This window comes from Lutjanus erythropterus, chromosome 16, assembly GCF_056507025.1.
Source record: "Lutjanus erythropterus isolate fLutEry1 chromosome 16, fLutEry1.hap2, whole genome shotgun sequence".
Taxonomy (NCBI): Eukaryota; Metazoa; Chordata; class Actinopteri; order Lutjaniformes; family Lutjanidae; genus Lutjanus; species Lutjanus erythropterus.
In genome coordinates this window covers 32,579,970-32,606,462 of record NC_139332.1, presented here as the reverse complement: position 1 = coordinate 32,606,462, position 26,493 = coordinate 32,579,970, and the positions used below count along the sequence as shown (strand labels likewise).

Sequence of the window (26,493 nt, the reverse complement as noted above, 5' to 3'; positions counted from 1 at the left end):
CCAACGTGACAAAATTACTAACCTCTCCTTACAACGCGCAGTTTGATATTAAATTCAAATATCAAATCTTAAACATCCCTTTCCATGAAGTGCAAGCTTGACAATAACTAATCTGACTGTTTAGCATCTCGTCTGCATCTCTTCACATTAAGCCTCCATTAAAAAACAATAATGATACATAGTTCAGCATTTCAATACAGTTAATACACTGTGGTGTTCCAGTTGCTACAATAGAGGGCTAAAGCTATACTTTACGCCACATTTACCTTTAGATCCACAAGCTACACCTTTACGAGAGCTGCTACATTACTGGCCATAATCACACAGAACGGCACCACTTCACTTAAGGTATACATCGAGTACAGTGTGTGTATTACTGGGTGTCTAGAGAGCCTGAACCAAAAGAATCAGTGTCCAAGCTCATGCTCTGATCTGTTCACTTAAAGTGCTCTTTGGAAAAACGTCATATTCCTGTAAGTTCTGCAGCTGCCCCCGAATCGGTGACCCCACTGTTCAGAAAGGATGGGGAGAGGGGAATTTGCCTATGATGGTCATCGCGGCATCGGATTATTACAACAAACTTCATTATGAATTTCTACGTTGCTCTTCAATGAACTTCCAGCATAACATCATAACAGCAAATTGAGCTGAATTTCCTGAATATAAATATAAAAATATTTGGGCTGTAACGGTGCACGGTTTGATTAAGACTTTTTGATTTTTGAACCATGGCTCGGTTCATATCTTGGATTGTTTTTGTTTGTTTGTTTACTTTTTTGTATGGTGGAGGTGGTTGGGGGTAATTAATTCTGGATTTACTGCATAAACTACAATGCTGCATATTGAAAATACTAAAGAATACACTGTGAAGGTAAAATACGTAAGTAAAATAAATAAATTAATTAATTAATTAATTAATAAATACACTTTGCTGAGGACAAGACAACCAGGTCAGTCTGGTGGAAATATATATATATATATATATATGTATATTGCCTAAGTCGGGGTCTATGCTGTGATAGGGAAGACGGGTATTGCAGTTTGAGACCATGAACAGTTTGTATTGCGGCTTTGGTGTCGGTTCAAGAACCGTTACACCCTTATTTGATATAGAAGTGCTTAGTGAGAACATGAAGTCAGAGACAACAGAAGTGACGGTAGGTTAGGGTTAATAAACATGCATCACATTTGCTAATACAGTGGAAACCGCTTACATGGATCAAAATGTTTGGGACAGAATCATTCCTAAAAAAATGCTGTTTAAATAATTTTCTTCTAGTCATTATATAGTGAGGTTCATTTGGGATCTTTAAGACCATGACAACAATACAAAATACATTTTAAAACTACTTAATTCTATTTTTGTTTTACCTAACTCCCATGATTCACAGTAACCTGCAGTTGGCTGTTGCTTTCATGATGGAAAAAAAGTCGTCCTCCCAATGAAAAACTAAAAGCTAATGACAAACTGCTAAATGAACCGACAAGATGCAGCAGCGAAACTGCAGTAAGCGATATTTTACACACAGTGCTGGACTGTATTATAGTACTTGAATCATTTAATTTGTAAACTACTTTGAGAAGCATTTGAAACAGCTGCAGGCCTTTATTTTGAATAAAACCAATCAAACTATCTGAATCAAAATTGTATATTCGTGCAGTAAGTGTTCAAATGACAATAAGATGATAATCTGCTTCAGAATAAAGAAAAAGAAAAGAGTGATTCATTTGACCCAGACAGATGTGATCACTCAGAGGTTTCCACTGTATCTTACACAGTAAGAGTACAGAGTACAGTGTGGTATCGGGCTCCAGAACTGGTTTTATGATTATTCCTTAAGCAAAGGGTCCTCAAAAATATCTTACTCAAAATGTTAACACTGGTAAACTAACAGCAGACTGGAAAACATCAGTAGACAAAGCAGGTAGAAACCACACAAAGGAAAAAACATAATGCATAATAATACTGCACAGATTTGCAGATGGTACCAACGACCTGTTAGTTTACTGTGGTTTTGTTCTGGTATTGGACGTTGTACTGTTAGTAGCATTAGTAAATCGATGTTTTGAGTGTATGTTTGTTTTAAACTTTCATATTAAGATGCACTTAAGGTTTGGCAGCAAGGCAGTGCACAGGCAGTCGAGGAGGGGACAGTACAGACAAACACAGACAGCGGGGAGAGACTCAAGACGAGTGGAGACACTTTCTCATGAGTGTGACACAATGTGAGAAACTGCACAGAGGAGAACACAGGAATGGACGTTTGAGTCTGGTGAAATTATAAAAAGTGCAAGACACAGAGAGGCTACAGTTACATTTGTTGATTGTTTCCATGCAATTTAAAATCTGGTCCAGCCGGTGTAAATCAAGTCACAGGCCTGAACTGTGAAAAGAAAATACATGTGAAGTATTCTGATTCAAATGTTTTGTCTTTATACTGAAAGTAACACAGTACCAGTAGTAAGCAAATAACTTGAAATAACAACTGTAACTGTAACCAGAGAAGCACAATCCTTCAGCCAAGATACAGCTGCGTATCAGTGACCAAAAAGACACACGAAGAAGACAAAAAAGCACAGCACAGAAACGTCACAGCAAGATGTGGACAGAGCTGCACGGGGGAAACAGCTATACGGGTGATGTTAGACAGGAATGGGAGTCGAGGGAAGAGTTTTGTTAGTGAGTTAATGCAGACTCATGCACAGAGTCCAGGCAGCTGGTGAGACAGAGGGAGAGTGGATCTGCCTGGTCACCAGACTGACTGAGCCTCTTCAGCCGGTACGAGAGGCCACCTGCAGAATGGAAGGAAACAGACAGAAAGAAAGTTCAACCCAAAATCAAAACTCTAGATTCTTTTCTGGCCTGTAGTGCTTTTTATCATCTAGATTTTTTAGGTGTGAGCTGCAGAGTTTTGAAGATATCAACCGTCTGCTGTATCTCCAATATAACGGGACTAAATGGCATCTCAGCTCGTGGTGCTCAAAGCGCCAAAAATACATTTGAAAAATTTTAAGCACATTGATGGTCTGGTTCTCACTGTTCTGATCAATCACAAAAGGTTGCTGATGTTCAATCAGCAGGGTGTCAGGGGACCCAGAACCGGACTGCAGGCAAATCTGATTTGTTTCTCAAGCCATATTTTTAAGACAGACTCTCCACATTGTAGATCAGATTCGTGTGCCCAGACATCACAAAGCTATCTGCATGGATTGCTGTGGTAAAGACGTGGGCGTCAGTGATCATCGGTTTGACGCGGCTTGCCAACGCCAAAGCATAAGATTGATCATCTGCTCGGGATTGCATTTCAAACCACCGCCAAATGTGGCTTGGATCCACTTTGCAAAAATAACATTTTATGTGGCGTTTTGTGTCCAGGCTTTCTAAAATTAATCTCGATACAATCTGGATGCCAAAAAAAAACCCAGATCTGGCCATAATTTTGCTCTGGGTTTGCTGCATGAGCAAACAGGCAACCATCTGCTGACCAATTATCAATACGAACTTGCTAAGATGATAAAATTAGAGTACAGATCAGAGGAGAGATGATCAGCACATATCTTCACCTGCCAACCAAAAAAGAATTTGGATGTTACCCCTTTGTGATCGCCAACATTTTGATTAGTAACTGTCACTTAATTTACCATTTTTCTCAGCAACTGTAGTGGATTACAATTACATTTATTCTGCAATTTAATTAGATGCAAATACTCAAATGTAACTCGTTACTTCAAAACACTGCTAGGTCAGCCTCGTTTTAGCCTAGCAGTGACACACAGGATGCAGATCCGTTCAGTGAATCGCTGCCTGCTTCAGTTTGGCGGTGATGTGAACGCCGCGCCACAGCTGGCTCACAATCAGCAGCGATCGTTTTGGTGTCTGTTCTGCTCTGTGATCAAATCTGGCATGAAATCACAGAGATAATCCTGATAAGTGATGAAATATGCATCCTCCCTCTCTTTTCTTTCCCCTCTCCCTGCTGTTCTGAGTTTCAAATCCCCCGATTTTCTTCGTACAACATGATGAAGTATCAAAATCTGCTCATCCACTATGTTTCTTAGAAACAGTATCGGTGCTATTTGTGGCTGTGTTTAATTATGTATTTATTCCACATATTTGTCAGTTGTGTCCACAGAGAGGGACAGAGATGAGCAGAACAGACACAGACAGGAGGAAAGTCCTTCCCTGTGGATAATTATACAAGTCTGTGTTCTGCTTTTTATGCAGGGACGCATAAAAAGCTTTAAATTTGTGACATTATTCTAAAGTTCAGCTCTGTGTGTGATTAGAACACAGCAGCGAAGGAGAATCGCTGGTTGACCGGTGCAGAGAAACGCACCGGCCAGGCTGCTCTGTCGGTCACTCACACACACACACACACACACACACACACACACACACACACACACACACACACACACACACAACCCCGCGCATGATTTCAATTAATGCAGCTTCGATAAACATTCATGAGTTCTGCTTGATATATTTGCAGTAACAAGTCCACTAAAAACACAGTGTAATATTTGCTCACATGACTGCGTGTGCATGACTGTGTTACCTGGGAGATGGAGACTCCGGTCAGCTTCTCCACTGCTTCGGGGAGGCGGGTCATGATGTCCAACACCTCTCCTGACAGTTTGGCAGCGCCCACCTCCCCTTCTCCACTGGAAACCATGGTAACCTTTTGGGCTTTACACAGAGGCTTGCTGATCTCTTCTGCCATCTGGTGGAAGACAGATAATACCAAATGTTAAAAAAAAAAACTGCAGTCAAACTCGCTCTCATGCAGACGAAACATGAGGCGACTAAGTGACTCTGTGAAAACCAGAAATGACCCTGACACCAGCCAGTTTTAATACATATGCCATGCATGATTCAAAATACTAAATAATGTTGGTTTATCATAATTAGTTGGCCACATCATATCAGTTTAAAGTGTTTCTTAGTTTAAAATATTTACACATGAGCCTTTATGTACAGACTCAGCAAACTGTAGCTCTATTTTTATTCTGTCCTTGGTTTTAATATCTGGGTAAAATGTTTTTTATATGTTTTATTTTTGTCTTTGTTCTGTCTTTCTGTTTTTGTTTGTTTCTTGTTTCAACAGTATTTGCAAAATGTGCGCTAAATTTAAAAATGAGCTTTAATTATGACAGAGAGTGGGACCCAGTGGACTGTGTATGAGGTATAAAGGTTGTAATGTTATGGACTCCACAGTTAGTTGTTTCTCACCAGAGGCAGTTTCTCCAGCAGCATGTCCACCATGGCTCCATCCTTGTACTGCTGGAAGGCCTCCGCCTTCTTCGACATCTGCTCTGCCTCAGCGCGACCCTTGGCCTCCACTGCAAACGCCTCAGCCTCACCTTTAATCTGAACGAGACAAGAGGACAGGTCTACTTAACCTGAAAACGCAATTTCAACTACACGGTTTTATATTTTAAACTATTTAGAAACCACAGACAGCTGAGTTGTGATTCTGCAGTAGTGATCAGTGACTCACCCTGATGGACTCGGCTTCTGCCTCTGCCTCCATAATCAACTTAAGACTGGACAGGAGGAGAGAGAAAGAAATGCAGAGTCAGAGAGCAGACAGTGAAACGTAGTATGATACAACTACATAATGACCAATACTACAACAAGAGGCTAGATTACATCTGATCCTAATTTTCACATAATCATAATTTTAATGTCCTCAAAAGAAGTACAGGATTATATTTAATGATTTGGGTTTATTTTCTTAAAGGCAAAATCAGAAGGATTTGTTTAAGCTGTTCATAAATGCACCAGGAAGATACTAAGACATCAAAAATTGACATTTTGCGTTGGTAAAGCGTCCCAAGCACAGCAAAATAATGAGGAAAAATAAGGAAATACATGCAGAGGGTAGGGTCTCTGCAGACACACTCACTGCACACACTGATGACTGAAAGGTTTATGTCTGTATGAGCCTTTAGATTGTAGAGAAAGAAAAATGTTGCATATTATACCTTTAAAATCAATTTGTCAATGGCTGTAAAAAGTTGTAAAGTGAGGGCAAAGATCTGTGCGGCACAACTTCCAAACTGGAAGAAATGCAAACAAACGACAGAGCGAAAATCAGATTGTTTCAGTTTTTACCAATGATCATTAAAGTCTACGACAAGTGTGCGACAAACAGCTGTAGGAAGGCAACAGGGATTCAGTATCTTGCCTTTCCACACATTAACAGAGAAAGCGTACCACAAACACAGGGACCTGAAACTCTGCTAGTCAAACTGAAAGACCGTCTGCCTGCTCACAACCTCACCCTGTTGTTTCGGAAGAGCGGCTATGAGACGACTCACCGCTGAGCCTCAGCCAGTTTCTCCAGGCGGTACCTCTCGGCCTCTGCAGGTTTCTTCACCTTGGCCTCCAGCTCCTTCTCCCTGCGGGTGATCTCCTGCTCCTGCAGCATGATTTGCTGCGTCCGCTCAACTACCTGGACCTGCATCTTCTCCTCCTCAATACGCTGCTTCGTCTTCGCCACCTGGCAAAGGAAGATACAGTACATACATATAATATTTCATTATTATTCTGTATCATATAATATTATATATATATATATACATCTTATACAAAAAACACAATGAAAATTAGGGCCTGAAATGTCCATGTATGTTGTCCACAATTCAATTTGACTTTGGATTATAAGGTTGAGATTCAATTTGATTTTTCGATTTAAACACCAACATCGAGGCTTGACTTGATTTGATTTCCCATTGCATCATCCTGGATTCTTCACAGTCGAGTTATGCAGATAGAAACTGCCTTGACACACTGGGCTAACTCCAAGATAACACTAACAAAATCTTGTCAGTGAAAAGTGCAGCTGCAGGCTACCAGTCAGCAACGCTGTCTCATCTTTAAAGTGTTGTCTTTTCATCCTGGATGCATGTAAGAAGAAAGAAAAATACTGGAAGTCTTGCTTTTGATTTCAATCAATTTCGATTTTGCTCATTTTGATCAAGTTTTGATTTGCAACTAAAATTTGGACACCCCTACCACGTATACATGACCATAACAGTTTCATAACTGTATTCAGGTTTCTCGCTTCCTGCCTGCAGGTGTGTTTTGATCTCACTCCATCTCAACTGCTCTGCTCTCAGAAACCAGAATGAGGTGTTTAAACGTCACAGCATCCTGGTTTCTATTGGAAAGCCCAAGTTAGGATATCCCGGTTTCTCCAGACCAGGATATGGTTTTATAGAGCTTTCTGAAACCAGGACATGACATTACAAGTGGAAAATATATCCAGGATACTCCAGAAACCTGATCATGACTACCACAGTGCATGCAAACACTTTTAGTGTGTTGCTGATTGTTAGCACTGGTTATATCTCGCTATCCACTTATAATTAGATAAGAGTGACCAATTAAAATCATTAACTTGCCAGGCGCTGATCGATGCTGTTCAAGTCACTTATGCACAAACTCAAGCTCAAACTTTACTCTACAAACATCCAGCCCACTTAAACAAATATTAACATGAATCCAGTTCTTGTTGTACCTGCAGCTGGTAGGCCATCTCTGACTCTGCCTTCTTCGTGTTGACTTCCATGTCATAGGCTGCCTTCTTCAGCTCATAGTCCCTCTGGGCCTTTGCCATGTCGATCTCATTCTTGTACTGAGCCGACACTTTCTGCTGCATGGCGTGGGCCTCCTGCACAGAGCGAGACAGAGAAGCAAGTCGAGAGAAATGGGGAGGGAGGAAGGGGGATCAGTGGGAGTAACTCTTGAAAATAGGATGAAGATGCTAAAAATACACAGGAGTTTAGAGAAATATCACTGATGACTGAGCAGAAAATAAATGGCTGCCTACTCTAAAAACAGATTTCTGACATCAAGAATATCATCAAGAAGGCCTCTGTCACATGCAACAGACAACATCAGTGCTTCTGTAAATAAAGCACACAGTGTGACATATCTCACCCTGATCACAGCGTCTCTCTTGTTCTTGGCCTCTCCAATGCGAGCGTCTTTCTGAACCTGGGCCGTCCGAGCCTTTCCCAGTGAATGCAGGTAATCCTGCACAACAGAAAGTCAGATTCTTCGCTCAGGGCAGATTTAATCCGAGATGCATAAAATTCCCTTTATTTTTCAGCTGTCACGGTGCTGCAAAGGCAGCTCTTTACATCACCAGCAGAAAAATAAAAAATGTCTCCAACTACAGTCAAACCCAGAGAATCTGTAATTTTTTCAAGGTAACGGTGTGCTTTCTGCTATCCACTAGTTACTATAATGTCTGGGAAGTCGGATACACCAGAGAGTGAGGAAGGAAGTTGGCAAACACGACCAAATGTAACATGAATAAAACTTACATTACCTTGTCATTACCTGTGGTTGTTTAATAATGAAGAAAACAGACATAGAACTTACATATTGGTCATTTAATCCGTTTGTCGTGTTAAAGAATTTCAGGAGCCCCTAAACTCCTTTAAATACACATTAAATCCAACATAATTACAATTCATAAAAAGCTCATCTGAAAATGGCTCAGTGAAAAATGATAATATGAAGATGTGTGGTTACCTGGTCGTCGTGAACATCTTTGAGCGTGTAGCTGACCACGCTGATGCCCATGTTGACCAGGTCAGAGGAGGCCACCTTAAAAACCTGCTCTGAGAACTTCTTGCGGTCCTTGTAGATCTCCTGTAAGAGGAGGATGTTTAGTCTGATGTGGAAACTCGTGACAGAATCGAAACAATAGTTAGATAAGTTCAGCCATGTTCAGCGCATCTTCGTTTCAAGTGAACACTGAAACCAACAATCATCAGATTCTGACCTCAACAGTCAGGTGGGCGATGATGGCGCGCTGGTGTCCCTCTAGCGTCTCCAAGGCGATCTGAGCAATCTCACCTTCTGACTTCCCCATGAACATCTGGCAGGCTGCAGCCAGCATCTGTTTATTCTGACCCTGGATCTTCATCTGGAGGAAGCAGCAACTCATTTATTATCAGGACAACAGAGAAACACTGACATGATCACCGGGCTCAGTGAGGAGTTCAGCAAAGCAGCAGCTGGTTTTGGATGCGAACCAGTGACATATATAAAGATGGACGACATGAGAGCTTCCTAAAAGTGAAGCCAAAACATCTCGATTGAAAAGAGAATAAAATAGTTCACTGCAATTCACAAACAACTGGAATCAGGCACTCAAACATTGATTTGCAGTTAGGAAGTTGTAAGGATTGTCGAGTCCAACTGCCTTTAATTTACATTTTGCAGTTTCTCCAACTAATGTATGTTTTGTCATTCAGTCCGACTAAGGAGGCGTGTCCTTGTGGGAAAGTGACATCAGTGCATAGCCTCTATACCACACAGATTTGCAGTGTTTAGCTGCTGACTGACAGCTGTCTCCCTTCTGATGACTCACAGAAACTAAGTGTCTGTTAGTCTACATCCGAAAACCTCCACTGCAGTGACGCACACTGACCTGCGCTATCCCGGTCACAGAGATGGGCACGCCGTGGCGAGTGTAGACTTTATCGCTCTTCACATTCAGAGTCAAAGTGTTCAGGGAAATCCTGGAGAGAGGCGGGGTAAGACGAAGATGATTATTGATTTATTATCCACTGCTCTAAATGTACACATTTAAGCGTAGCAATATCCGGTTTGCACTCGCATTGAGTTGCAAGTGCTGAGAACAGGATTTTACAGGTGCCGATGTCAGGTCTGGAGCCGTACGATGGACTGAAATTACTGTAGGAGGAGCTGCATGTGGATTGGATGATCCAAATGTGTCCTGGCCTGCAGGCTAAATATATTTCATTTGAGAGGGAGATAGAAATCAATCTGCTCTCATGAGGAAAGTAATGGTTTATGTTTAGTACAAATTACTTTATTAGACAAGATACAGATGTAAATGATCCTTTTTATTTGATGAGGAGGTGGAAGATGCCCCCTGAGTCCGTCTGTGTCTATTCATTCTGGCACTATGATCACAAATTTGTTAATGATATTTTTATGATTTGTCACCTTCAGTGCGAAGCTACTCTTTCCTTTCCAAGTTGTATCTGTATTTTTGGCTTCTGCAGTGTGCTTTGCCGTCTTATCTTATATGGCTGTTTGCCATCTCAAAAATGTCAGTCTCCCATATAACAAAAACATTAAATATAAATGAAAGTGTTATACACAAAAAAAATCCTTCACATTTTCCAACCTCTGAATCTGCTGAATGCACGGGATGACGAACACTCGGCCTCCAACTATCATCAGTGGAGGAGAACGACAGACACCTGGGAGAGACGAGACACCAAGCAGAGTTTAGACATCACCAAAATTAAGTGATATGATATTAAAACATAATGTTTTTTCTCATTTTTGGTCCGAGGCTTTGTAATGTTTCACTTGAGAATCACACATTCAACCAAAAACTGGTTAATTAACATGGAAAGTATTTTATAACTGCCAGTTATTAAACGTTTTGTAATATTTGTACATATTTGCACATTTTATCCACTTTGAATAACCATGAGGGACAGAAAAATATTGATAATGTGATATAAGACTAGACATCATATTCGATTTTGGTTATTGTTATATTGTGTTATATCATAAGTGTTGTTTTTTGCAGGTTATAAAGGCTGCATTACGATAAAGTGAAGTAATTTCCTGAACTCACTAGACTGTTCTAGTTGTCCTATTATTTACCTTCACCCACACAGTCATTACATCCACATCACCGATGATTATCTACCAAAAATCTTATCCATACTGCCCAGCCCTAATGATACACTTCAAATGGTCAGAGATGTATGAATAAAACCAGTTTGGATTATCGTATTGTATTTTGTGCAAATACTTGAGAAAAAAAAAGACCACTGGTTTACCTGACACCACCATAGCCTCGTTGGGACCACAGGTGTAGAACATGTTCCTCTGAAAACAAACAGAAGTGAAGTGATTCATTAACTGTTATAAAGTCCAACCTTACAAAAACTCCATTTAATGAAGGAAATGGTCAGAAAATTTTGCCAACTGAATCAAGAAACTGTAACACCAATCACACCTTCTGAAAAGACAGACGTGAACATTTCTAACATTGTTAATCTAAATATTATTGTTGTTATTACTGGCTAACCTGCTCCTAACTCACCTCGTCCTATGAAATATCTATTTTTATAAACAACTTGGTTAACTTTGTGTTGCATGGCTTGTGCATTAGTGAACATACCCCTTTAACTCTCAGTGCATTTTTTTAAACATTTTATTAAGACTAATGTCCACATGAAACAAAAGATGGTCGTGGTCAGTTCTTTTTGGCCGTGTTTTATTGCTTCATGTTGCTCACATAGCTGTTTGTGTTAATGTGGTGTGTAGTTGGTATTGTACTGATGCTCTGCTGCTTCTTGTTGATCTGCATGGCTCGTGTTCTGTCTATAGCATCTGGCTGTCTTTGTGGTTTTCTACTGTCGTTCTGTTAATTTGATCATTTTATACGTTTCAAAACATCTTGCAAGAAAAGATTAAATCACAGTAAACTAGACTTGTTTATATGTCTTGTCTTATGTGCCTTCGATTTAATCTTTTTTTTGAGATGTTGTAATAATGATGTCACTTAGATTTGGTTCAGTCAAAGCTGTGAAATATTAAATCATCCATGTCTGATTATGACACCTGAGTCTTTCTTAGCCTCAGGTGTGCAAAAACTACAAAAAACATAAACTATCTAAACAAATTATATTTTATGAGCATCGACTTAAAAAAAAAAATCCATAATGTGCATCACTAGATTAATGTCTGCTGTCCTTATAAATAAAGTAAATTAGATGAGGGCACATAGAGAAGCAAGCCTTTAAGGCTTTCTGTCAGAAAGCCATTTCTAGCAATTCCTACTGTTTTAACTTAAACCATGAATTCCCACTCAACCTACCACAGGAGGGCTTTCTGGCAGACAGCCTTAAAGGCTAACTTGGAAAATCTAGCTGCATCAATGTGGGATGGGCGCAGAGTGCTGGGCATCACTTCTACTATGTAATCACCTTTATTTTATCATGTTATTATAGTATTTTTTTTTTTTTAATAAGGCCTTCAAAACTGAGTTGACAGGTAACATTATGTCTGCCATATTTTAAAAAGAGGGAGGGGTCGTGCTGGGGACCAGACAGCAGACCAGCAGGGCTAAATCTAATTTACACAGTCAGATGTTGCGCAGTGTAGGACAATCCGTACGAATATCAAAACCGCCCATCATAAAAGACACTTTTTAGGGAAGAAAAACACTTTTAAAAATCCTCAAAACGTTTTCCCTGCGGCAAACTGCTATCAGCCAGCTGTCTGACCATTAACTCAATTAATTTGACACGTTTGTGTTTACAATCGAGAATGGATGCGGATAGAAACGTAACATGACCGCACACTTACCGGTTATTGTGTAAACGACGTGGTTTATGTAGAGTAGGATGAAAATGGCGGAAGAAGTAGCGGTCTGTCCGAACCAAAATTAATGTAATTTTATCCCCAGTGACGGTTATTCCCGTTAGATAGCAGCTGATGCGGCCGCTGAGTACAACATGATCTGCAGCTCAGCGGCTCGTATTGAGCATGCTCATCACTCACACTGTGTGCGGCCGCCATCTAGTGGCGTGGTGGGGAACTGTCATTAATAAAACTCTATTATTATGACTGGGACTCAGTCAGTGATGGAAGAAGTATTCAGGTCCTTTTCACTTCAGTAGAAGTACCAATGCCATGCTGTGAAATTAGGGTAGACTGGGGACAGTTGAAATATAGGGACAGTTGCAACAAGTCTTATTCCTCCAGCCAGGAACATGCTGAAGTGATGATACTCACACTGCACATGCTGCTGCTGCAAAAAAAAACAAAGCTTATTTTGTATGAAAGTGTTTTCTATGAACAATCTTTTTCTCACACTGTCCTGACCTTTTGTATGAATCAGTCAAAACTTACATAACTTATTTTGATGCTTTCTAAGTGACATGGTTAGCATGTGTCAGTGTGTCAAGCTCATATTGTTTTATCACGTCTGATGGTTGGGACACGTTCCACGTTTTGTCTCACACTGAAAAATAGAGAGATTAAATAGCATCAGTAACATCCGTCAACTCAGTGACTCAATGTAGCTTATGTCCTACGTATAAACAATAAATAAAATTATAAAACATCGTGAAACAATATTTTAATTATTAATTAATTGATCGTGTTGCAGCTGTACCCAGGGTTGGAGTCAGTTGCAACATCTGACTTCTTTGATTGAAATAAACATTGTGAGGGATATGTCACAATGTATGTATGTATAACAGACATGTTTACCAAACTCCAAATTAGATCTGTGCATCTCAGAATATGGATATAAACAGTATTGCTTTAAACACACCAAAAACTCAGGAATTGAAGATGGAGGGAGAAATCTTAAACTCTAATAATGTGGCTCTACCATCTTCCATCCATTTTTGTTTTTTTGCTCCTGATTAAAAGTCAGATTTTGAAAGCTGTACATTTCTTAGTGGTCAGCAATAACTATACAGTTCCTTAAACTGTGCTGATTTAAAATAGCCATATACCTGCATTATGGCAACACACTAAACAGCTACTTCTAGTCTATTCTGTTCTGCTCTATTTTTTTCTTTCCCCATTTCTGCTCCACACATCAGAAAAGTGTAAACAGACATTAATTTGCTGCCTCATTGTAAAAAACTGCTTTATTGGAGAAATATGTGTACAAATACAAGAAAGTTTACTCAGTTTTTGTCATTGTTCTCAATGTACAAATGTACCAATGTACTATGCTAAGAATAAGAACAACAACAACATATAAAACAAAGGCAAATAATAGACAGGACTATTATGCACACAAGTGCGTGAGAAAATCGGTACAGGCCCATATATAAGTTATGTCTATATATAAACCATCAATGTCCAACAACATACAAGGAAAAAATATATATATTTATGATTGAGTGTATTCAATTTTAAATTAAACATTTTGTTGTCATTTATTTATTCACTTAAAAATATATTTTATGGTAATTTATTTTATATTTACTATATAAAATTGAGTATATTCAATTTTATATTAATATTATATTGGAGAGTATTTAATTGTACATTGTACATATATAATATAATACAAAAATATTTTGTACGTATATATTTTTTTTCAATAATATTTTATGGAATTTTATTTCATATTGTTATATTGTCTATACTTTATATTTTACTAACCTGCCTATTCTATTCGTTTCTATTCTGTTCTACTTTGTCCTGCATTGTTTCATTCGGGTTAGTGGGGCTCCAACAAGGCAGTGATGACAAAACCCGGCACTCCCTCTCTTCTTCCGGTCCTTGCCTTTCAGACAAGGAAACCCCTTTACAAAAAAAATCCCCGTTTTAATCCAATCAGCACCGGCGCTGCAGCGACAGCAGCCAATCATTTTCGTGAACGCGGTGATGGCCGCGTCCCAAAACTTTAGCCCCGCCCACAGGACTCAGAGCAGTTCACGCACCGCTCAGACCGTCTGTGTTCAGTCAGTAGGTCGACAGCAGCGTCGCTTTTTCTCCTCCTCACTCAACTTAACGTTACATCACTAACTTCATCCATCATGAGAGAAATCGTGCACATCCAGGCCGGACAGTGCGGAAACCAGATTGGTGCGAAGGTAAGAAAAAGTACAAAACGAGCTCCTTTTTTGTTGTTGATTGTTTGTTAATTCCTGTTTTGTTTTTTTTTGTTTTTTTAGTAGTTATGTTAAGCTTTTCATTCTTAAAACTTTTTAAAGAGCCATTTCTTTTGTTGTGTGTTTTGACAGTTTTAGAACATAATTGAATTTAAAAATCACAAAGAAAAATAATACACGGCCCAGTTTTTATATCTTACAAAGCAAAACATTAAAAAATATGTGCCTTTAGTATAAAGATATAACAGAACCAGAAATCACGCAGTCCCATTGTTTTCTCTCCAGCCTTCTGTTTCAAAGACTCAGTTAACCATTTAATCTGCCCATCTTTCTCCAGCCTATGACTACATCTTACATTTTATTACTTAAAACTCTAATTAATTGTAATTTTTTTTTAGTTTCAGTCTTTTGTATAGTTCAACATAATCTTTGTTGAAGAGTGGAGTATCTTAAGTTACATCATGGGTATAAATGAGTTTTTTTTCTTTCCTAAAGCACCAAATTAATTTGTTATCTTTATCAAAAGGAAATATTTACATTTTGTACTTTGACTTTTTCAAGACTACTGCACAAATGTATCATTAAAACTGCAAATTAATTAACTCACAGTTAAATAGAAATGCAATAGAAAATCTGACTTAATCCTGTTTGAACAGTGGATGAGAAAATACTGTAATTACCATAATAAATAAATAAATAAATAAATAAATAACTCTGTGATTAAAGCACCACAAAGGACACTAAGGTCCATATTAATCTAAATACATTAGTGCCTCAACAAGTATTCTGTATAAACCAATAGTAATACTATCATATTGTTATGCTATGATGGAGTGATACAATAGAAGAATAAGCTACTACAAGGAAGTTTCTTGTTTTGTTGTTTTTGGAGGCCCCTGTGGCCAAAACCAGTAGTGTTTCCACTGTAATAACCACAAAATATAATGTCAAAGATTAAGATTATCTAAAAAAAAAATCTCCAGGCTAATTTAATCTGATTTCAATGAGAATTTGACCTGGTTGCAGCATTAAGAATACCTTTATAGAAAAGCTTCTATATCTTCTCGCTGATGGTCTCATTTGTAGGTCATGTAGAGGCATCAGTAGTAAGTCGAAACTGTTTCACAACCAGTTAAAAAGTCCTTTGAGTAGCTTTAAATCTACAAGATTTCATAAAACTACACAAGTAGAGCCCATAGGAATATAGCACTGACTCTGTATTTCTGGGATAAATAAGCAGTAATCCTCACACAGTATTTTTGCATATGAATACAGTAACAATTCACACACTGGGACTGTTTGGAACTGTTGACAAAACAGTGACTCAAGTCATTGATCCATGATTAATAAAGCTGGGCAGACTTGAGCAGACGCTCAGGACCAGCTGCTGTCTTGGCCGCCTGGTGAGCCGGACTCTTTGTCACTGAGAAAAGGGAGAGGGGGGGAAAAAAACAAGAGAAAGGGTGAAAAGAAAGGAGAAATTTGCTGAGGCAGAGGAGAGGAACGCAGCAGGAGGGGGGTTGAAGGGGGAACAGACAACAAGTGTCTCAGTGTCTCCTCTGAAAGCACAGTTGAGGTCTTTTAAATAGCTGCTTTTCCAGTCAGTGCATCACATGAAGACGCCTCGGGCCCCCAAACCACCAGCGACCCCGAAAACCTTGTTTACACGATGACATGAAGTGGTTACTTGTGAAATAAGTGTTTTCTGTTTTATCAGCATTTTTGCTGCAGCGCTTTAAATGTCCTGTGGTTTTTCTACTCGGGATGGAACAATATATCGAATATCACAAAAAAAAGTCTCAATAGTGGACTGTAACTGTATCTACTGTGATATTACATGGCTGTTTATTTTATTTTATCTTTTTTATTTTAATTTAGAAAAAGACTCCTGCTGACTGCTGCATTTTCTTCAAATTCTCAGCCGAGTTGGCGTCATTGTTACATGCTAACTGACCAAAAGGAGAACTTCATCCTAAAACCCAAGCAGTCCTTGACTCTTAATTTCTTAACAAGGCTTTTATTGTGAAATATCCAACGCTACTGTTATTCACATGCTTTTATGTTCCACTCAGGAGAAGCTGGATAATCTGCGATCCTTAGTGGTAAAATTGTGTATTACTGGTATGGTTTGACCTAATATCAAACGGACCTACAACACTGCTAAAAGGATCAGTTTCAGCCGATATGGCTTATCAGCAATCACGATTGGTAGCAGATGAGAAAACATCCCTAGCTCAGATGTGTCCTGTTGTCTCTCAAAGTGTACATTAGGCCGTTTAAATATCAGAAAAAGGACTTTAAAGGGTAACTTCTCATCTAATTCGGCAAGTGTTGAGACTGGAATTTATAATTTAGATACAATAAAATACTGATATTCGACAATGAGCAAGGTGAACTTTGAAATCCAAACCAAAGTGTTCCTGGTCATGGGTTTAGGAGCCATTATGTAAAGGATTTAGGCTGTAAAGTGAAAAAAGAAACAGTTTTAAATCAGTTATTTGTGGTGCTGTCTCACGATGCGTCTACTCCGTTATGAAAATGATCCCTACGGAGATAAACCTGTTTGTTAGACACTTTGAAAAATAATCTGTGCCTCTCACCGGTAAAAACAAGCACTTTCAGTGGATGTACCTTGACTGGTGCAGTTGCCTTTAAGGATTAGAGGCCACATTGCAACCCCTTTTTTGGCAGATGGCTGCAGCTGTCTCGCTCAATACTGGACCAATTTTTAAAAAATGTTGCCCAAATTAGTCACTTGGACACAACAGGATGGCAAAATGTGGTTGAAAACTCATCCAGGTTGAAAAATACCAAAGTCACCCTTCAACACTGATTGCTTCGTAGCAGAAAATCAATCGGAAAGTCTTGCGATCTGAAGAATCTGAGTCCGGCAGACTCGCCCCGGGGTTCTTGGCAGCACAACAAGAGGCGTGGCGGCAACATATGGGGTGACTCAGACTCCACTACTCAATGGCCCTGATCACTGAAGACAAGTGTATTTACGGAGGACTTAGTGAGGCTGAGGTCATCCTCATTTCACAATGGATTAACTTTGCCTGAACTCACTCGCTCACCCACTCCAGTTCCAACATCCAACCAAAATCTGCTCAGGTCTGTTAAAATGTCGCTGCTGGGTAACTTCTTATGGAAAGACGTGAAAGAGTAGATGGTCACAGACAGCTTCAAAGAGACTCTTAACCTCTGATGTTCATTATTTATTTGAATGTAAAGTCTGTAACGCAGTGTTTATTCGACGTTTGTGCTGTATTGTTAAACCCACTGTAGATCTCCGTGTATATTTATCCAGACTGTGTGAATATAAGAGGCCAGTTTTGCATATTATGTCACTGTTAGTCCATATTCTTATAGCTTATCGCCCAATGAAATGCTTTAGGTTTTTTCCTCTTTCTAAAACTGCATGACTAAACTTATCAACTTGTTGCCATGGTGATCACAGGGGGGGTGAATCCAGGGACAGCCAAAGATGGTGAGGTGACAGTAGTGAAGATTAAAAGAAAGAGATTTTCTTGCCCACCAAATCTTTCCCTCGCTCCCACACACACACACACACACACACACACACACACACACACATAGACGTGCCAACCTCTCTCTGCTTATCTCTCCCTCTTTCTCTTAAACACACACACACACACACACACAGGCAGTCCATGGCACAGATTAGGGTCAGTTGACTGAGCTGGTGTGACAGTCTGTGCTCTCGTCTTAACTGAGTTTGTCGTTAAAGTCTCTGCCTGCAGAAACGAGGCCGACTGAAATCTCCGCTCTTACTGACTCTCCGACCACGAACAGGACCAGGAGTTTCAGTAGTTTTTAGTTGTCGTCGAGGCGGCGTTATGAACGCAAATTGTGTTTATGTGTGCGCCTAAATCAGAGGCGGTCAGTGTTTTTCAGCCTGAGACCCCCTCATCTATGTCCTTTTGGATCAGAGAGAGTTTGTTTCTACCATTAAGGGGTGACACGTGTGTGTGTGATGCAACTTTATGGCTTGAGGGAGAATCACATGTATATTTACGAGGGGCATCAATCACAAGTTTCATCACAACGTGATAACGTATTGATTTTTTTGGACAACTATGATATTTGCAGATATCACAAAGTCTGCTGTGGTATGATTTCAGTTATAACATTTATGCCAGATAATTAATCAATCCATTGAGAAATTTAATTTATAGATGAATCCATAATGAAAATACTTGTTAGTCTCCTCCTCACCTCTTTTGGCACAAAATTATTCCTGTTTTTCACTCGGTCTCAGTACTTTCTTCTTTTTGTTGTTTCATCCTGCTCTCAAACTCAGAAATTCTTCAAAGCCGCTCCACACACTGCAGCCTCTAAAGCACAGGACAACACACACACACACACACACACACACACACACACACACACACACACACACACACACACACACACACACACACACAGACACACACACACACAGACACACACACACACACACACACAGACACACACACAGACACAGACACACATCCACTCACTCACTGTCTGGCCTGACCACCCTCCAGGCGCAGGTACAGAGCACTGAGGTGCAGAAGGGCTCCCTTTTGGAAAAAAACAGTCTGATCCTTGCAGTCATAGTGGCCTTAAATAACAGGCCTCACTGCTGCTGAACTGGCCTGACTGTGTACGGTTGTCTGTCATTATATGTTGTTGTTGTATGACGTGCACAGCGCTGTGAAAAGGAATTTCCCCCTGAGGAAAATAGTCTAAAGTCTTTGTTTTGTTCTTTTCTTTCTCGTTTTCTTGAGAAAAGAAGCACAACAACATGATGAGACTTTAATATGATCGGGGCTGTGTCGTTTCTATTTATTTATTACATTTATTAGATCCAGACTTTATTACACGTCTGTGGTGAATCTGCAAATCCAGCAGGAGATTTACATCGAGCGCAGAGAGCTGTGTCTGAGCTGTTTTGAGCTGCCTAGTTCCCATTTTAGCTGCGATCAAAGCTTCAGTTTGTTCTAATTTCAGCCTTTAGGTCAGAAAGAACAAACAGAAGCTGAGAGGTCGCTGCTTGTACATTTAAACACACGCAGTCCACATGACACACTGAGAGTGTATCCATGAAATGCAAGCTTGTATGATCTGATAACACTGGTGCCTGCAGAAAATAAACTTCTTCAGCCAGATTCGAAGAAACAGTGATTTTCCAGAACATGTCGCTGTTTTTAGGCGATCTTGTGACCGCTAAAGGTAATCAGATGTTGGTGTGCAGCACAGAGGACAGAGGAGTGATTCTCTCCTCTTCCCCCTCAGTAAATTGGCTTGCAGTTATGGTCTTAATCAGTCTACAAAGACACCTTTTTCTGAGGCATGTTTCCAGAACTGTGACTGAATAACATCACTAAACGCATGGCATTTAATCAGAGGTAAAGCTGCAAAAGGATGTTTCATGTTTCAAGCCCAGTGAAAGGTGTATTTAAGGGTCAACCGATCAGGTTTAGTCAGATTTCCAAACATTAAGGTGATGAACAAACTGCCTTGTCTTTAATTTATGTATTTATTTTCTAAAAGCAATCCCACCTGATATTAAAAGCACACAGCTTCTTTACTGACGGTGTCTTGGCCTGTGTGTTTGTGTGTTTAGTTCTGGGAGGTGATCAGCGATGAACACGGCATCGACCCTACAGGAACCTACCATGGAGACAGCGACTTGCAGCTGGACAGGATCAGTGTGTATTACAACGAGGCCACTGGTAAGTTCATCCTAACGTGTGCTGAGTGTTTGAAAAATTGAGCTCTGACCTCCACCTGGTGGAGAAACTGTCTCACTGCAGCTGCAGCAAAAACGCTGCAGATGAAAATACAACCACAGGATGTGTTCATGTTATTACAAACGGATTTAATTATGAAATTTGCAGATGATGAGGTTCATTATGGGGCCACACTGCCTCAAAGAGCCACTTACTCAAAAAAAGAAACTACATTGGTGGAGGAGTAGAGGTGGAAGCAATGACCTGATGTGGACAGGGTCAGCAGTAAAACTTATTTTAACGACTTTATAAAGATCCACCTAAAAAAAATCCATGTCAGTTTAAGTGTATGCTGCATTTAGAATATTTTGGCAAAAACTGCAACTTTACCTCACAGAACACAGGAGTTGTTGGTCAACTTGTTGCCTCAATTGTTAGTTTGTCAAACCCACATCAAAAAACTGCACCTTGATTATAAAAAAGGGTACATTTTCCTTTCCTTTCCATTTTCCCTGAGAAATCTCATAATGCAGGTTTACTCAGCAGCTAAAAAAAACAGTTGACACTGGAAATTAGTTTAATTTTTAATTTATAATCCTTGATTAAAGAATTAATGTTTTAAATGATCTGAAAACTGTGATATGGTTGCTCAATTTGGTCACACTAGTGTTAATCTTATCACAAAATATTAGGTTTATGGAGTTTAATCAGCTGCTTCCTGCAGTTTTACGGTGTTTGACTCCATCTAGTGGCTGCATGAGGTACTACAGCCTCACAGCAGCTGTTATACTGCAGAGTGAGCTTTTCACTCAACTAAACTGAAGCACATGTAGTTCATTTCTTTTCTTTACTTTCATTATTTCTAACAGCAACTGAATGGGATTTTCACAACATGCTTGCCTGAAAATGTTTGGATGCGTGTGCGAATGTAATTATATTATCCATAGTTTTTTCAAGAAAAGCTTTTGAGACGTATCGATCCTGCAGAATCGATCCATCCATCCCTAATGTGTGCTGACAGACGTGATATGATTTTTTGAGATTGGTTGTATAGAGCTGTAATGTTTCTTAAAGCACTGAGCTGAGATGTTGTTTTGGTTTCTGTGTGCAGGTGGGAAGTACGTGCCCAGAGCCATCCTGGTCGACCTGGAACCAGGAACCATGGACTCAGTCCGCTCCGGACCCTTCGGACAAATCTTCAGACCTGACAACTTTGTCTTCGGTGAGAAAACACCCCACTGGAGAGGAGTCTGAGTCGATAATTTGGCCCTCTTTTACAAAGGAAGTCAGAGATCAGGGGTGGGATACAAAACAGTCACTTTGTTTTTATTCCCCAAGGTCAAAGCGGAGCAGGAAACAACTGGGCCAAAGGTCACTACACGGAGGGAGCAGAGCTGGTGGATTCGGTCCTGGACGTGGTGAGAAAAGAGGCCGAGAGCTGCGAGTGTCTGCAGGGGTTCCAGCTCACACACTCCCTGGGAGGAGGCACCGGCTCCGGCATGGGCACCCTGCTCATCAGCAAGATCAGGGAGGAGTACCCCGACCGCATCATGAACACCTTCAGTGTGGTGCCCTCTCCTAAGGTAACACTTAAAGACATATTGTCTCATTGTTTACGGTAAAATAAAAGAATCTGTTCTGAATAAAACATCATCCATAATTTAGTATTACTTGACATTTAATACTTGGCATTTCATGACATTTAATATATGTGACACATTTTACATTTGAAAGGACATGAAGGGAAAAGATGAAGAGAGACACCGAACACGCAGTCACTTTATTTGGCAGCAGCTGAGCCCTGCAGCTGACTTATAAACATCATCCTTCACCAAACCAAATATTAATCACTCTCTTTTTTTAAAAAAAAAAAATCCATTTATCAATCATATCATAATTATTGGACATAGTAAGTGTTGCCAGTTTGGTGATTCTGACACTAGATTTTCAGATCTTCTTCACGCCATTTTTTTCTAAAAGTGAAAAAGTTTATTGAGACCATCAGATTAAAGGCGAGAGATATATTCAAGGAACTGAACCAAGGAAATGCTGTCATAAGTGAGGAAACACCAGATGCAGGATAAAAGTCAAAATGAAGAGATAAGGTACATAAAATACAATGAATCAATAAATTAAAACTCCAAACAGTGGGTAAAAAATAAATAAATGGTAAATTGTTAAGAGGAAATAGACAGAATAGATAAAAAATAAAATAAAATAAATAAAATGACATACTAGCTAACAGCAAACAGACTAAATAAATAGGCAATAAACAGACAGTCAGACTTCTCTATCAATCATTAAATATCAAATGTCCAACCTCACAAGCTGCAATCAAAAAATTCATAGTCAGTTATCTGAAAACAGAAACCAGATGTTAGATTAAAAGAAAATATGACCACAAATTACTGAGATGCCAGTTTGCACACATGATCTCTGTGTTTAGCGAATTATTGTTGTTAATTTTATGTGGAATTTCTACTTTTCAAATAACAGACATGGCAGATTCACACGGTATTAAAATCACAGACAGTGTCAGTAATTATTATAATTACTAGTCCCATTTTAATCTAGTTGTCTCCTCTGTAGTATTTAATGAAATGTCCTTTAATGCTGAGACATATTTTCTGTCTCTGTTTTATTGTAACTGTAATGTTTCTTGTCTTCAGGTATCAGACACGGTTGTGGAGCCGTACAACGCCACCCTGTCCGTCCACCAGCTGGTAGAAAACACAGACGAGACCTACTGCATTGACAACGAAGCCCTTTACGACATTTGCTTCCGCACTCTCAAACTCACCACTCCCACCTACGGTGACCTCAACCACCTGGTTTCAGCCACCATGAGCGGCGTGACCACCTGCCTGCGTTTCCCCGGCCAGCTGAACGCCGATCTGAGGAAACTGGCCGTCAACATGGTTCCCTTCCCTCGTCTCCACTTCTTCATGCCTGGCTTTGCCCCTCTGACCAGCAGGGGGAGCCAGCAGTACCGCGCCCTGACGGTGCCCGAGCTCACCCAGCAGGTGTTTGACGCCAAAAACATGATGGCGGCTTGCGACCCTCGCCACGGACGCTACCTGACGGTGGCAGCCGTGTTCCGCGGCCGTATGTCCATGAAGGAGGTGGACGAGCAGATGCTGAACGTCCAGAACAAGAACAGCAGCTACTTTGTGGAGTGGATCCCCAACAACGTCAAGACGGCCGTCTGCGACATCCCGCCACGCGGCCTCAAGATGGCCGTCACCTTCATCGGCAACAGCACGGCCATCCAGGAGCTGTTCAAACGCATCTCCGAGCAGTTCACCGCCATGTTCCGCCGCAAGGCCTTCCTGCACTGGTACACCGGAGAGGGCATGGACGAGATGGAGTTCACTGAGGCGGAGAGCAACATGAACGACCTGGTGTCCGAGTACCAGCAGTACCAGGACGCCACGGCCGAGGAAGAGGGAGAGTTTGAGGAAGAAGTGGAGGAGGATGCCTAAAAAAAAAAAACAACAAAAAATGATGCAAGAAAGAGAAGAAGTTAATCACCAAATAGATTAAAAAAAACTTTAAAAAAAAGTAAAAAATATTGTGACAAGGAATGAAGGAATGTAGAAGAAGGAAGTCTGTTTAGAAAAGCACCGGGGTCTGAAATGTTTAATGGACGGACAGCTGAGAAGGAAAAGTTGAATGTAGGCAAAGAAGAGAAAGAGAAGCGGAATGAGAAACAGGATGAAAATTACGAGACCAAATTAATGTGCCATGGTTTACAGTTTATTGTGACGCCATGTAGGCCGCTTCTACTGAGACTGGCCTCCCAAAATCTTTTTTACACTAAAGTCTTGTCTTGTAGCAAATGCACAAATCAAAAGCACTTCTTACACTCCACTTTCATCACGTAGGATTGTCTTGTAAGGTATCCTAGAAAGTTAAAGGTAATACTGGGAAAAAAATCAAGTCGTGCTGTAAGGTCAAATTCACCTTCAGCAAATGTTTAGCTAAATAGTTAGCAGCCCGTGTGAGTCATCGTGGCAAAATGTGGTCCTGAAGACAGATCATGTCACAATATAAAGTCTACGGGCCGAGCGGGAACACTCCTGCACGTATTCAGATGGGATTTATAACCCAGAAGTAAACCCAGAAGCAAGAAAACTGTTTTTGACTGATGTGCCAGGCGAGCAGTTCTCATCGGACTGGACGGGCGCCATCTTTGCGTCCTCTGTCCAGTTCATTATAATACATCTATGATTGACACACACTGACTCATAATGTGAAAAACAACACTAGCCACACGCTGTTGCAGCTGATAAATATTGCACTTACAGTCACTCACTCCAACCTGCAAAAAAACTTGCAAATTTTTGCCAAATATTGATATGACGTTACCTCTCGCGCCAGAAACAGTATTTTACATTCATTGGAATAATTTAATGTCTGTGCTTCTTCGCTGAGAGCAGAGTTATCAGTCAGAAAAATCCAGCTTTGGGTGTTTTATTCCAAAAAGTTAAAGCATTTAAACAAAGCTGAAGAATGTCAAGTGTTAAAAAAACCCCAGTGAACTGTGACTTATATAATTTTGGGGAAAACAGGCCTATAATGTCGAGAGTGATCTTGAGAAATACAAAATCATGCCGTTATCAGTGTTAATCGCTTTTTTTCAGTGTTAATTACTTTTGCTATTTTTTTGTCAGCTTTCAGAGATAAATGTGAATTTGTGAGAGGGACAGAACTGCAGAAGTGTGTCTCTCCTGTCCAGATGTGTGTTCAAGCTGTGGTAAAATTAACTTTTATGGAAAAGATGAAAACTCAGCTGAAAGCACCAATCAGTTAAAACTTCATGCAACAAATCCTCATAATCAGTCCAGTGTTTTCTCAGTTAAAATAAATGTTGTACATTTTATAAAGAGACACGTTAAGAGGAAACTTTTTAGCTGTACAGCAATCGGTACAAAACTTTTTTTCACTGAATTCCTGACCAACAAATTGACTTCAATATGATGCACTTTTACAGTTTTAATGCAACAGCAGCAGTTGCAGGATTTTTCTCAGACGCCAGCCAACGTCATGAGGAGGATCACACACTGCAGACACTCTGAACCCCGGTCAGGTCATGGAAAGCATATAATCTTTACCCTGATCTGTTTTCCTTTCCTTAATGTTCAGATAGTAGAAGGGTGTTTGCTGTTGTTGGATTAGAAGCGTGTATCTGTCAAGTACTGTATTTAAAGGCAGTAACAACAATATTAACAACAACAATACAACTATACTCTTTGTCCTGCATGTATTTTTTAAAAATATAAATTTTTAATATATTTCAGGTCGGGGGCTTCCTCCAAACATAGATGACCTTAAATTCATTCACGTCAGGATAATATCAGCTGTATCACCTTCGTCTGAAACCTCTGAGATGGATGGACTGACAGGAACGAGCAGTGAGATGCATTTGAAAGTATTAAAATTCATAGTTGAAGTGTTTTACTTTAATTTCCTGTCATTTTTCTGCATCTTCAGCTCACACTTTGCATCCATCATCACCTGGTCAACTTTCACATCACACAAGTCATTTTAACATTTTTAACATTATCAAGGCTTCTTGAACTACATTTTAAAAAATGTAAAATGCCTGGATGCTTTTATTTTTGAAAGAAAAAGTAAAATCACCAATTTCCAGTTTTGTATTTCGTCCTGTAAAGGTTTTGTCCTGTGAACAATGTAACATCCTGGTAAATGTTTACGCTCTGAGCCACGACAGTATGCATTCAAATCAAAGCGAAGTCATTTGTGTTCAGTATGTGATCTTCAGCCATGCTGTCTTTATGTCTGTGTGTCCTTTATTGTTTTGTTTTTAATTCCTGTGGAGAAGTTTGACTCGGGATCCCAGTGACTGTGAAACAATAGCGAGAAATAAAATGGCATTTGCAGGAAAAATAAAAAACACGTGTGGTGTTTGATTATTGATTGACTTCTTTTAGTGTTTTTTTTCCAACACTTTTCAGTGTGAGCTTCCAGGAAGTCATTGCAGTTTTTTTTTTTTTTTTATGGTAACAGCAAATGGAGTGAGAGCTGCGGTGTGAAGGCAAGCATCCGATAATATCTTTCCCATCACATAAACAGGGTCATA

The 26,493-nt window shown here is 39.9% G+C and overlaps 2 protein-coding genes across 2 annotated transcripts; one reads left to right on the top strand and one right to left on the bottom strand.

Moving 5' to 3' along the window:
• Window positions 1-1,429: 1,429 nt before the first annotated feature.
• On the bottom strand, window positions 1,430-12,534 carry flot1a (flotillin 1a). The gene is made up of 13 exons (XM_084738583.1): window positions 12,383-12,534; window positions 10,849-10,897; window positions 10,179-10,254; window positions 9,453-9,543; window positions 8,802-8,945; window positions 8,549-8,668; window positions 7,949-8,044; window positions 7,527-7,679; window positions 6,325-6,506; window positions 5,502-5,547; window positions 5,234-5,371; window positions 4,560-4,724; window positions 1,430-2,793 (listed from the first exon to the last, which is right to left on the bottom strand). The coding sequence occupies exons 2-13, from the start codon at window positions 10,889-10,891 to the stop codon at window positions 2,773-2,775; spliced, it is 1,275 nt and encodes a 424-aa protein (XP_084594709.1). The 5' UTR covers window positions 10,892-10,897; window positions 12,383-12,534; the 3' UTR covers window positions 1,430-2,772.
• A 1,943-nt stretch (window positions 12,535-14,477) lies between these two features.
• LOC146313419 (tubulin beta chain-like) lies at window positions 14,478-24,356 on the top strand. Its single transcript, XM_084738356.1, has 5 exons — window positions 14,478-14,637; window positions 20,285-20,393; window positions 21,502-21,612; window positions 21,729-21,973; window positions 23,060-24,356. The coding sequence occupies exons 1-5, from the start codon at window positions 14,581-14,583 to the stop codon at window positions 23,870-23,872; spliced, it is 1,335 nt and encodes a 444-aa protein (XP_084594482.1). The 5' UTR covers window positions 14,478-14,580; the 3' UTR covers window positions 23,873-24,356.
• The last annotated feature ends 2,137 nt before the right edge of the window (window positions 24,357-26,493 follow it).

What these genes read in the sequence shown, in the direction of transcription:
- LOC146313419 (XM_084738356.1), top strand. Translation starts at nt 14,581, where the DNA reads ATGAGAGAAATCGTGCACATCCAGGCCGGACAGTGCGGAAACCAGATT. An exon ending in GAAACCAGATTGGTGCGAAG is followed by an intron (nt 14,638 to 20,284) that starts GTAAGAAAAAGT and finishes TTGTGTGTTTAG; the next exon opens with TTCTGGGAGGTGATCAGCGA. An exon ending in GTGTGGTGCCCTCTCCTAAG is followed by an intron (nt 21,974 to 23,059) that starts GTAACACTTAAA and finishes TCTTGTCTTCAG; the next exon opens with GTATCAGACACGGTTGTGGA.
- flot1a (XM_084738583.1), bottom strand. Translation starts at nt 10,891, where the DNA reads ATGTTCTACACCTGTGGTCCCAACGAGGCTATGGTGGTGTCAG. An exon ending in TGCATTCAGCAGATTCAGAG is followed by an intron (nt 9,544 to 10,178) that starts GTTGGAAAATGT and finishes GCCTCTCTCCAG; the next exon opens with GATTTCCCTGAACACTTTGA. An exon ending in AAACTGGCTGAGGCTCAGCG is followed by an intron (nt 5,548 to 6,324) that starts GTGAGTCGTCTC and finishes CCTCCTGTCCAG; the next exon opens with TCTTAAGTTGATTATGGAGG.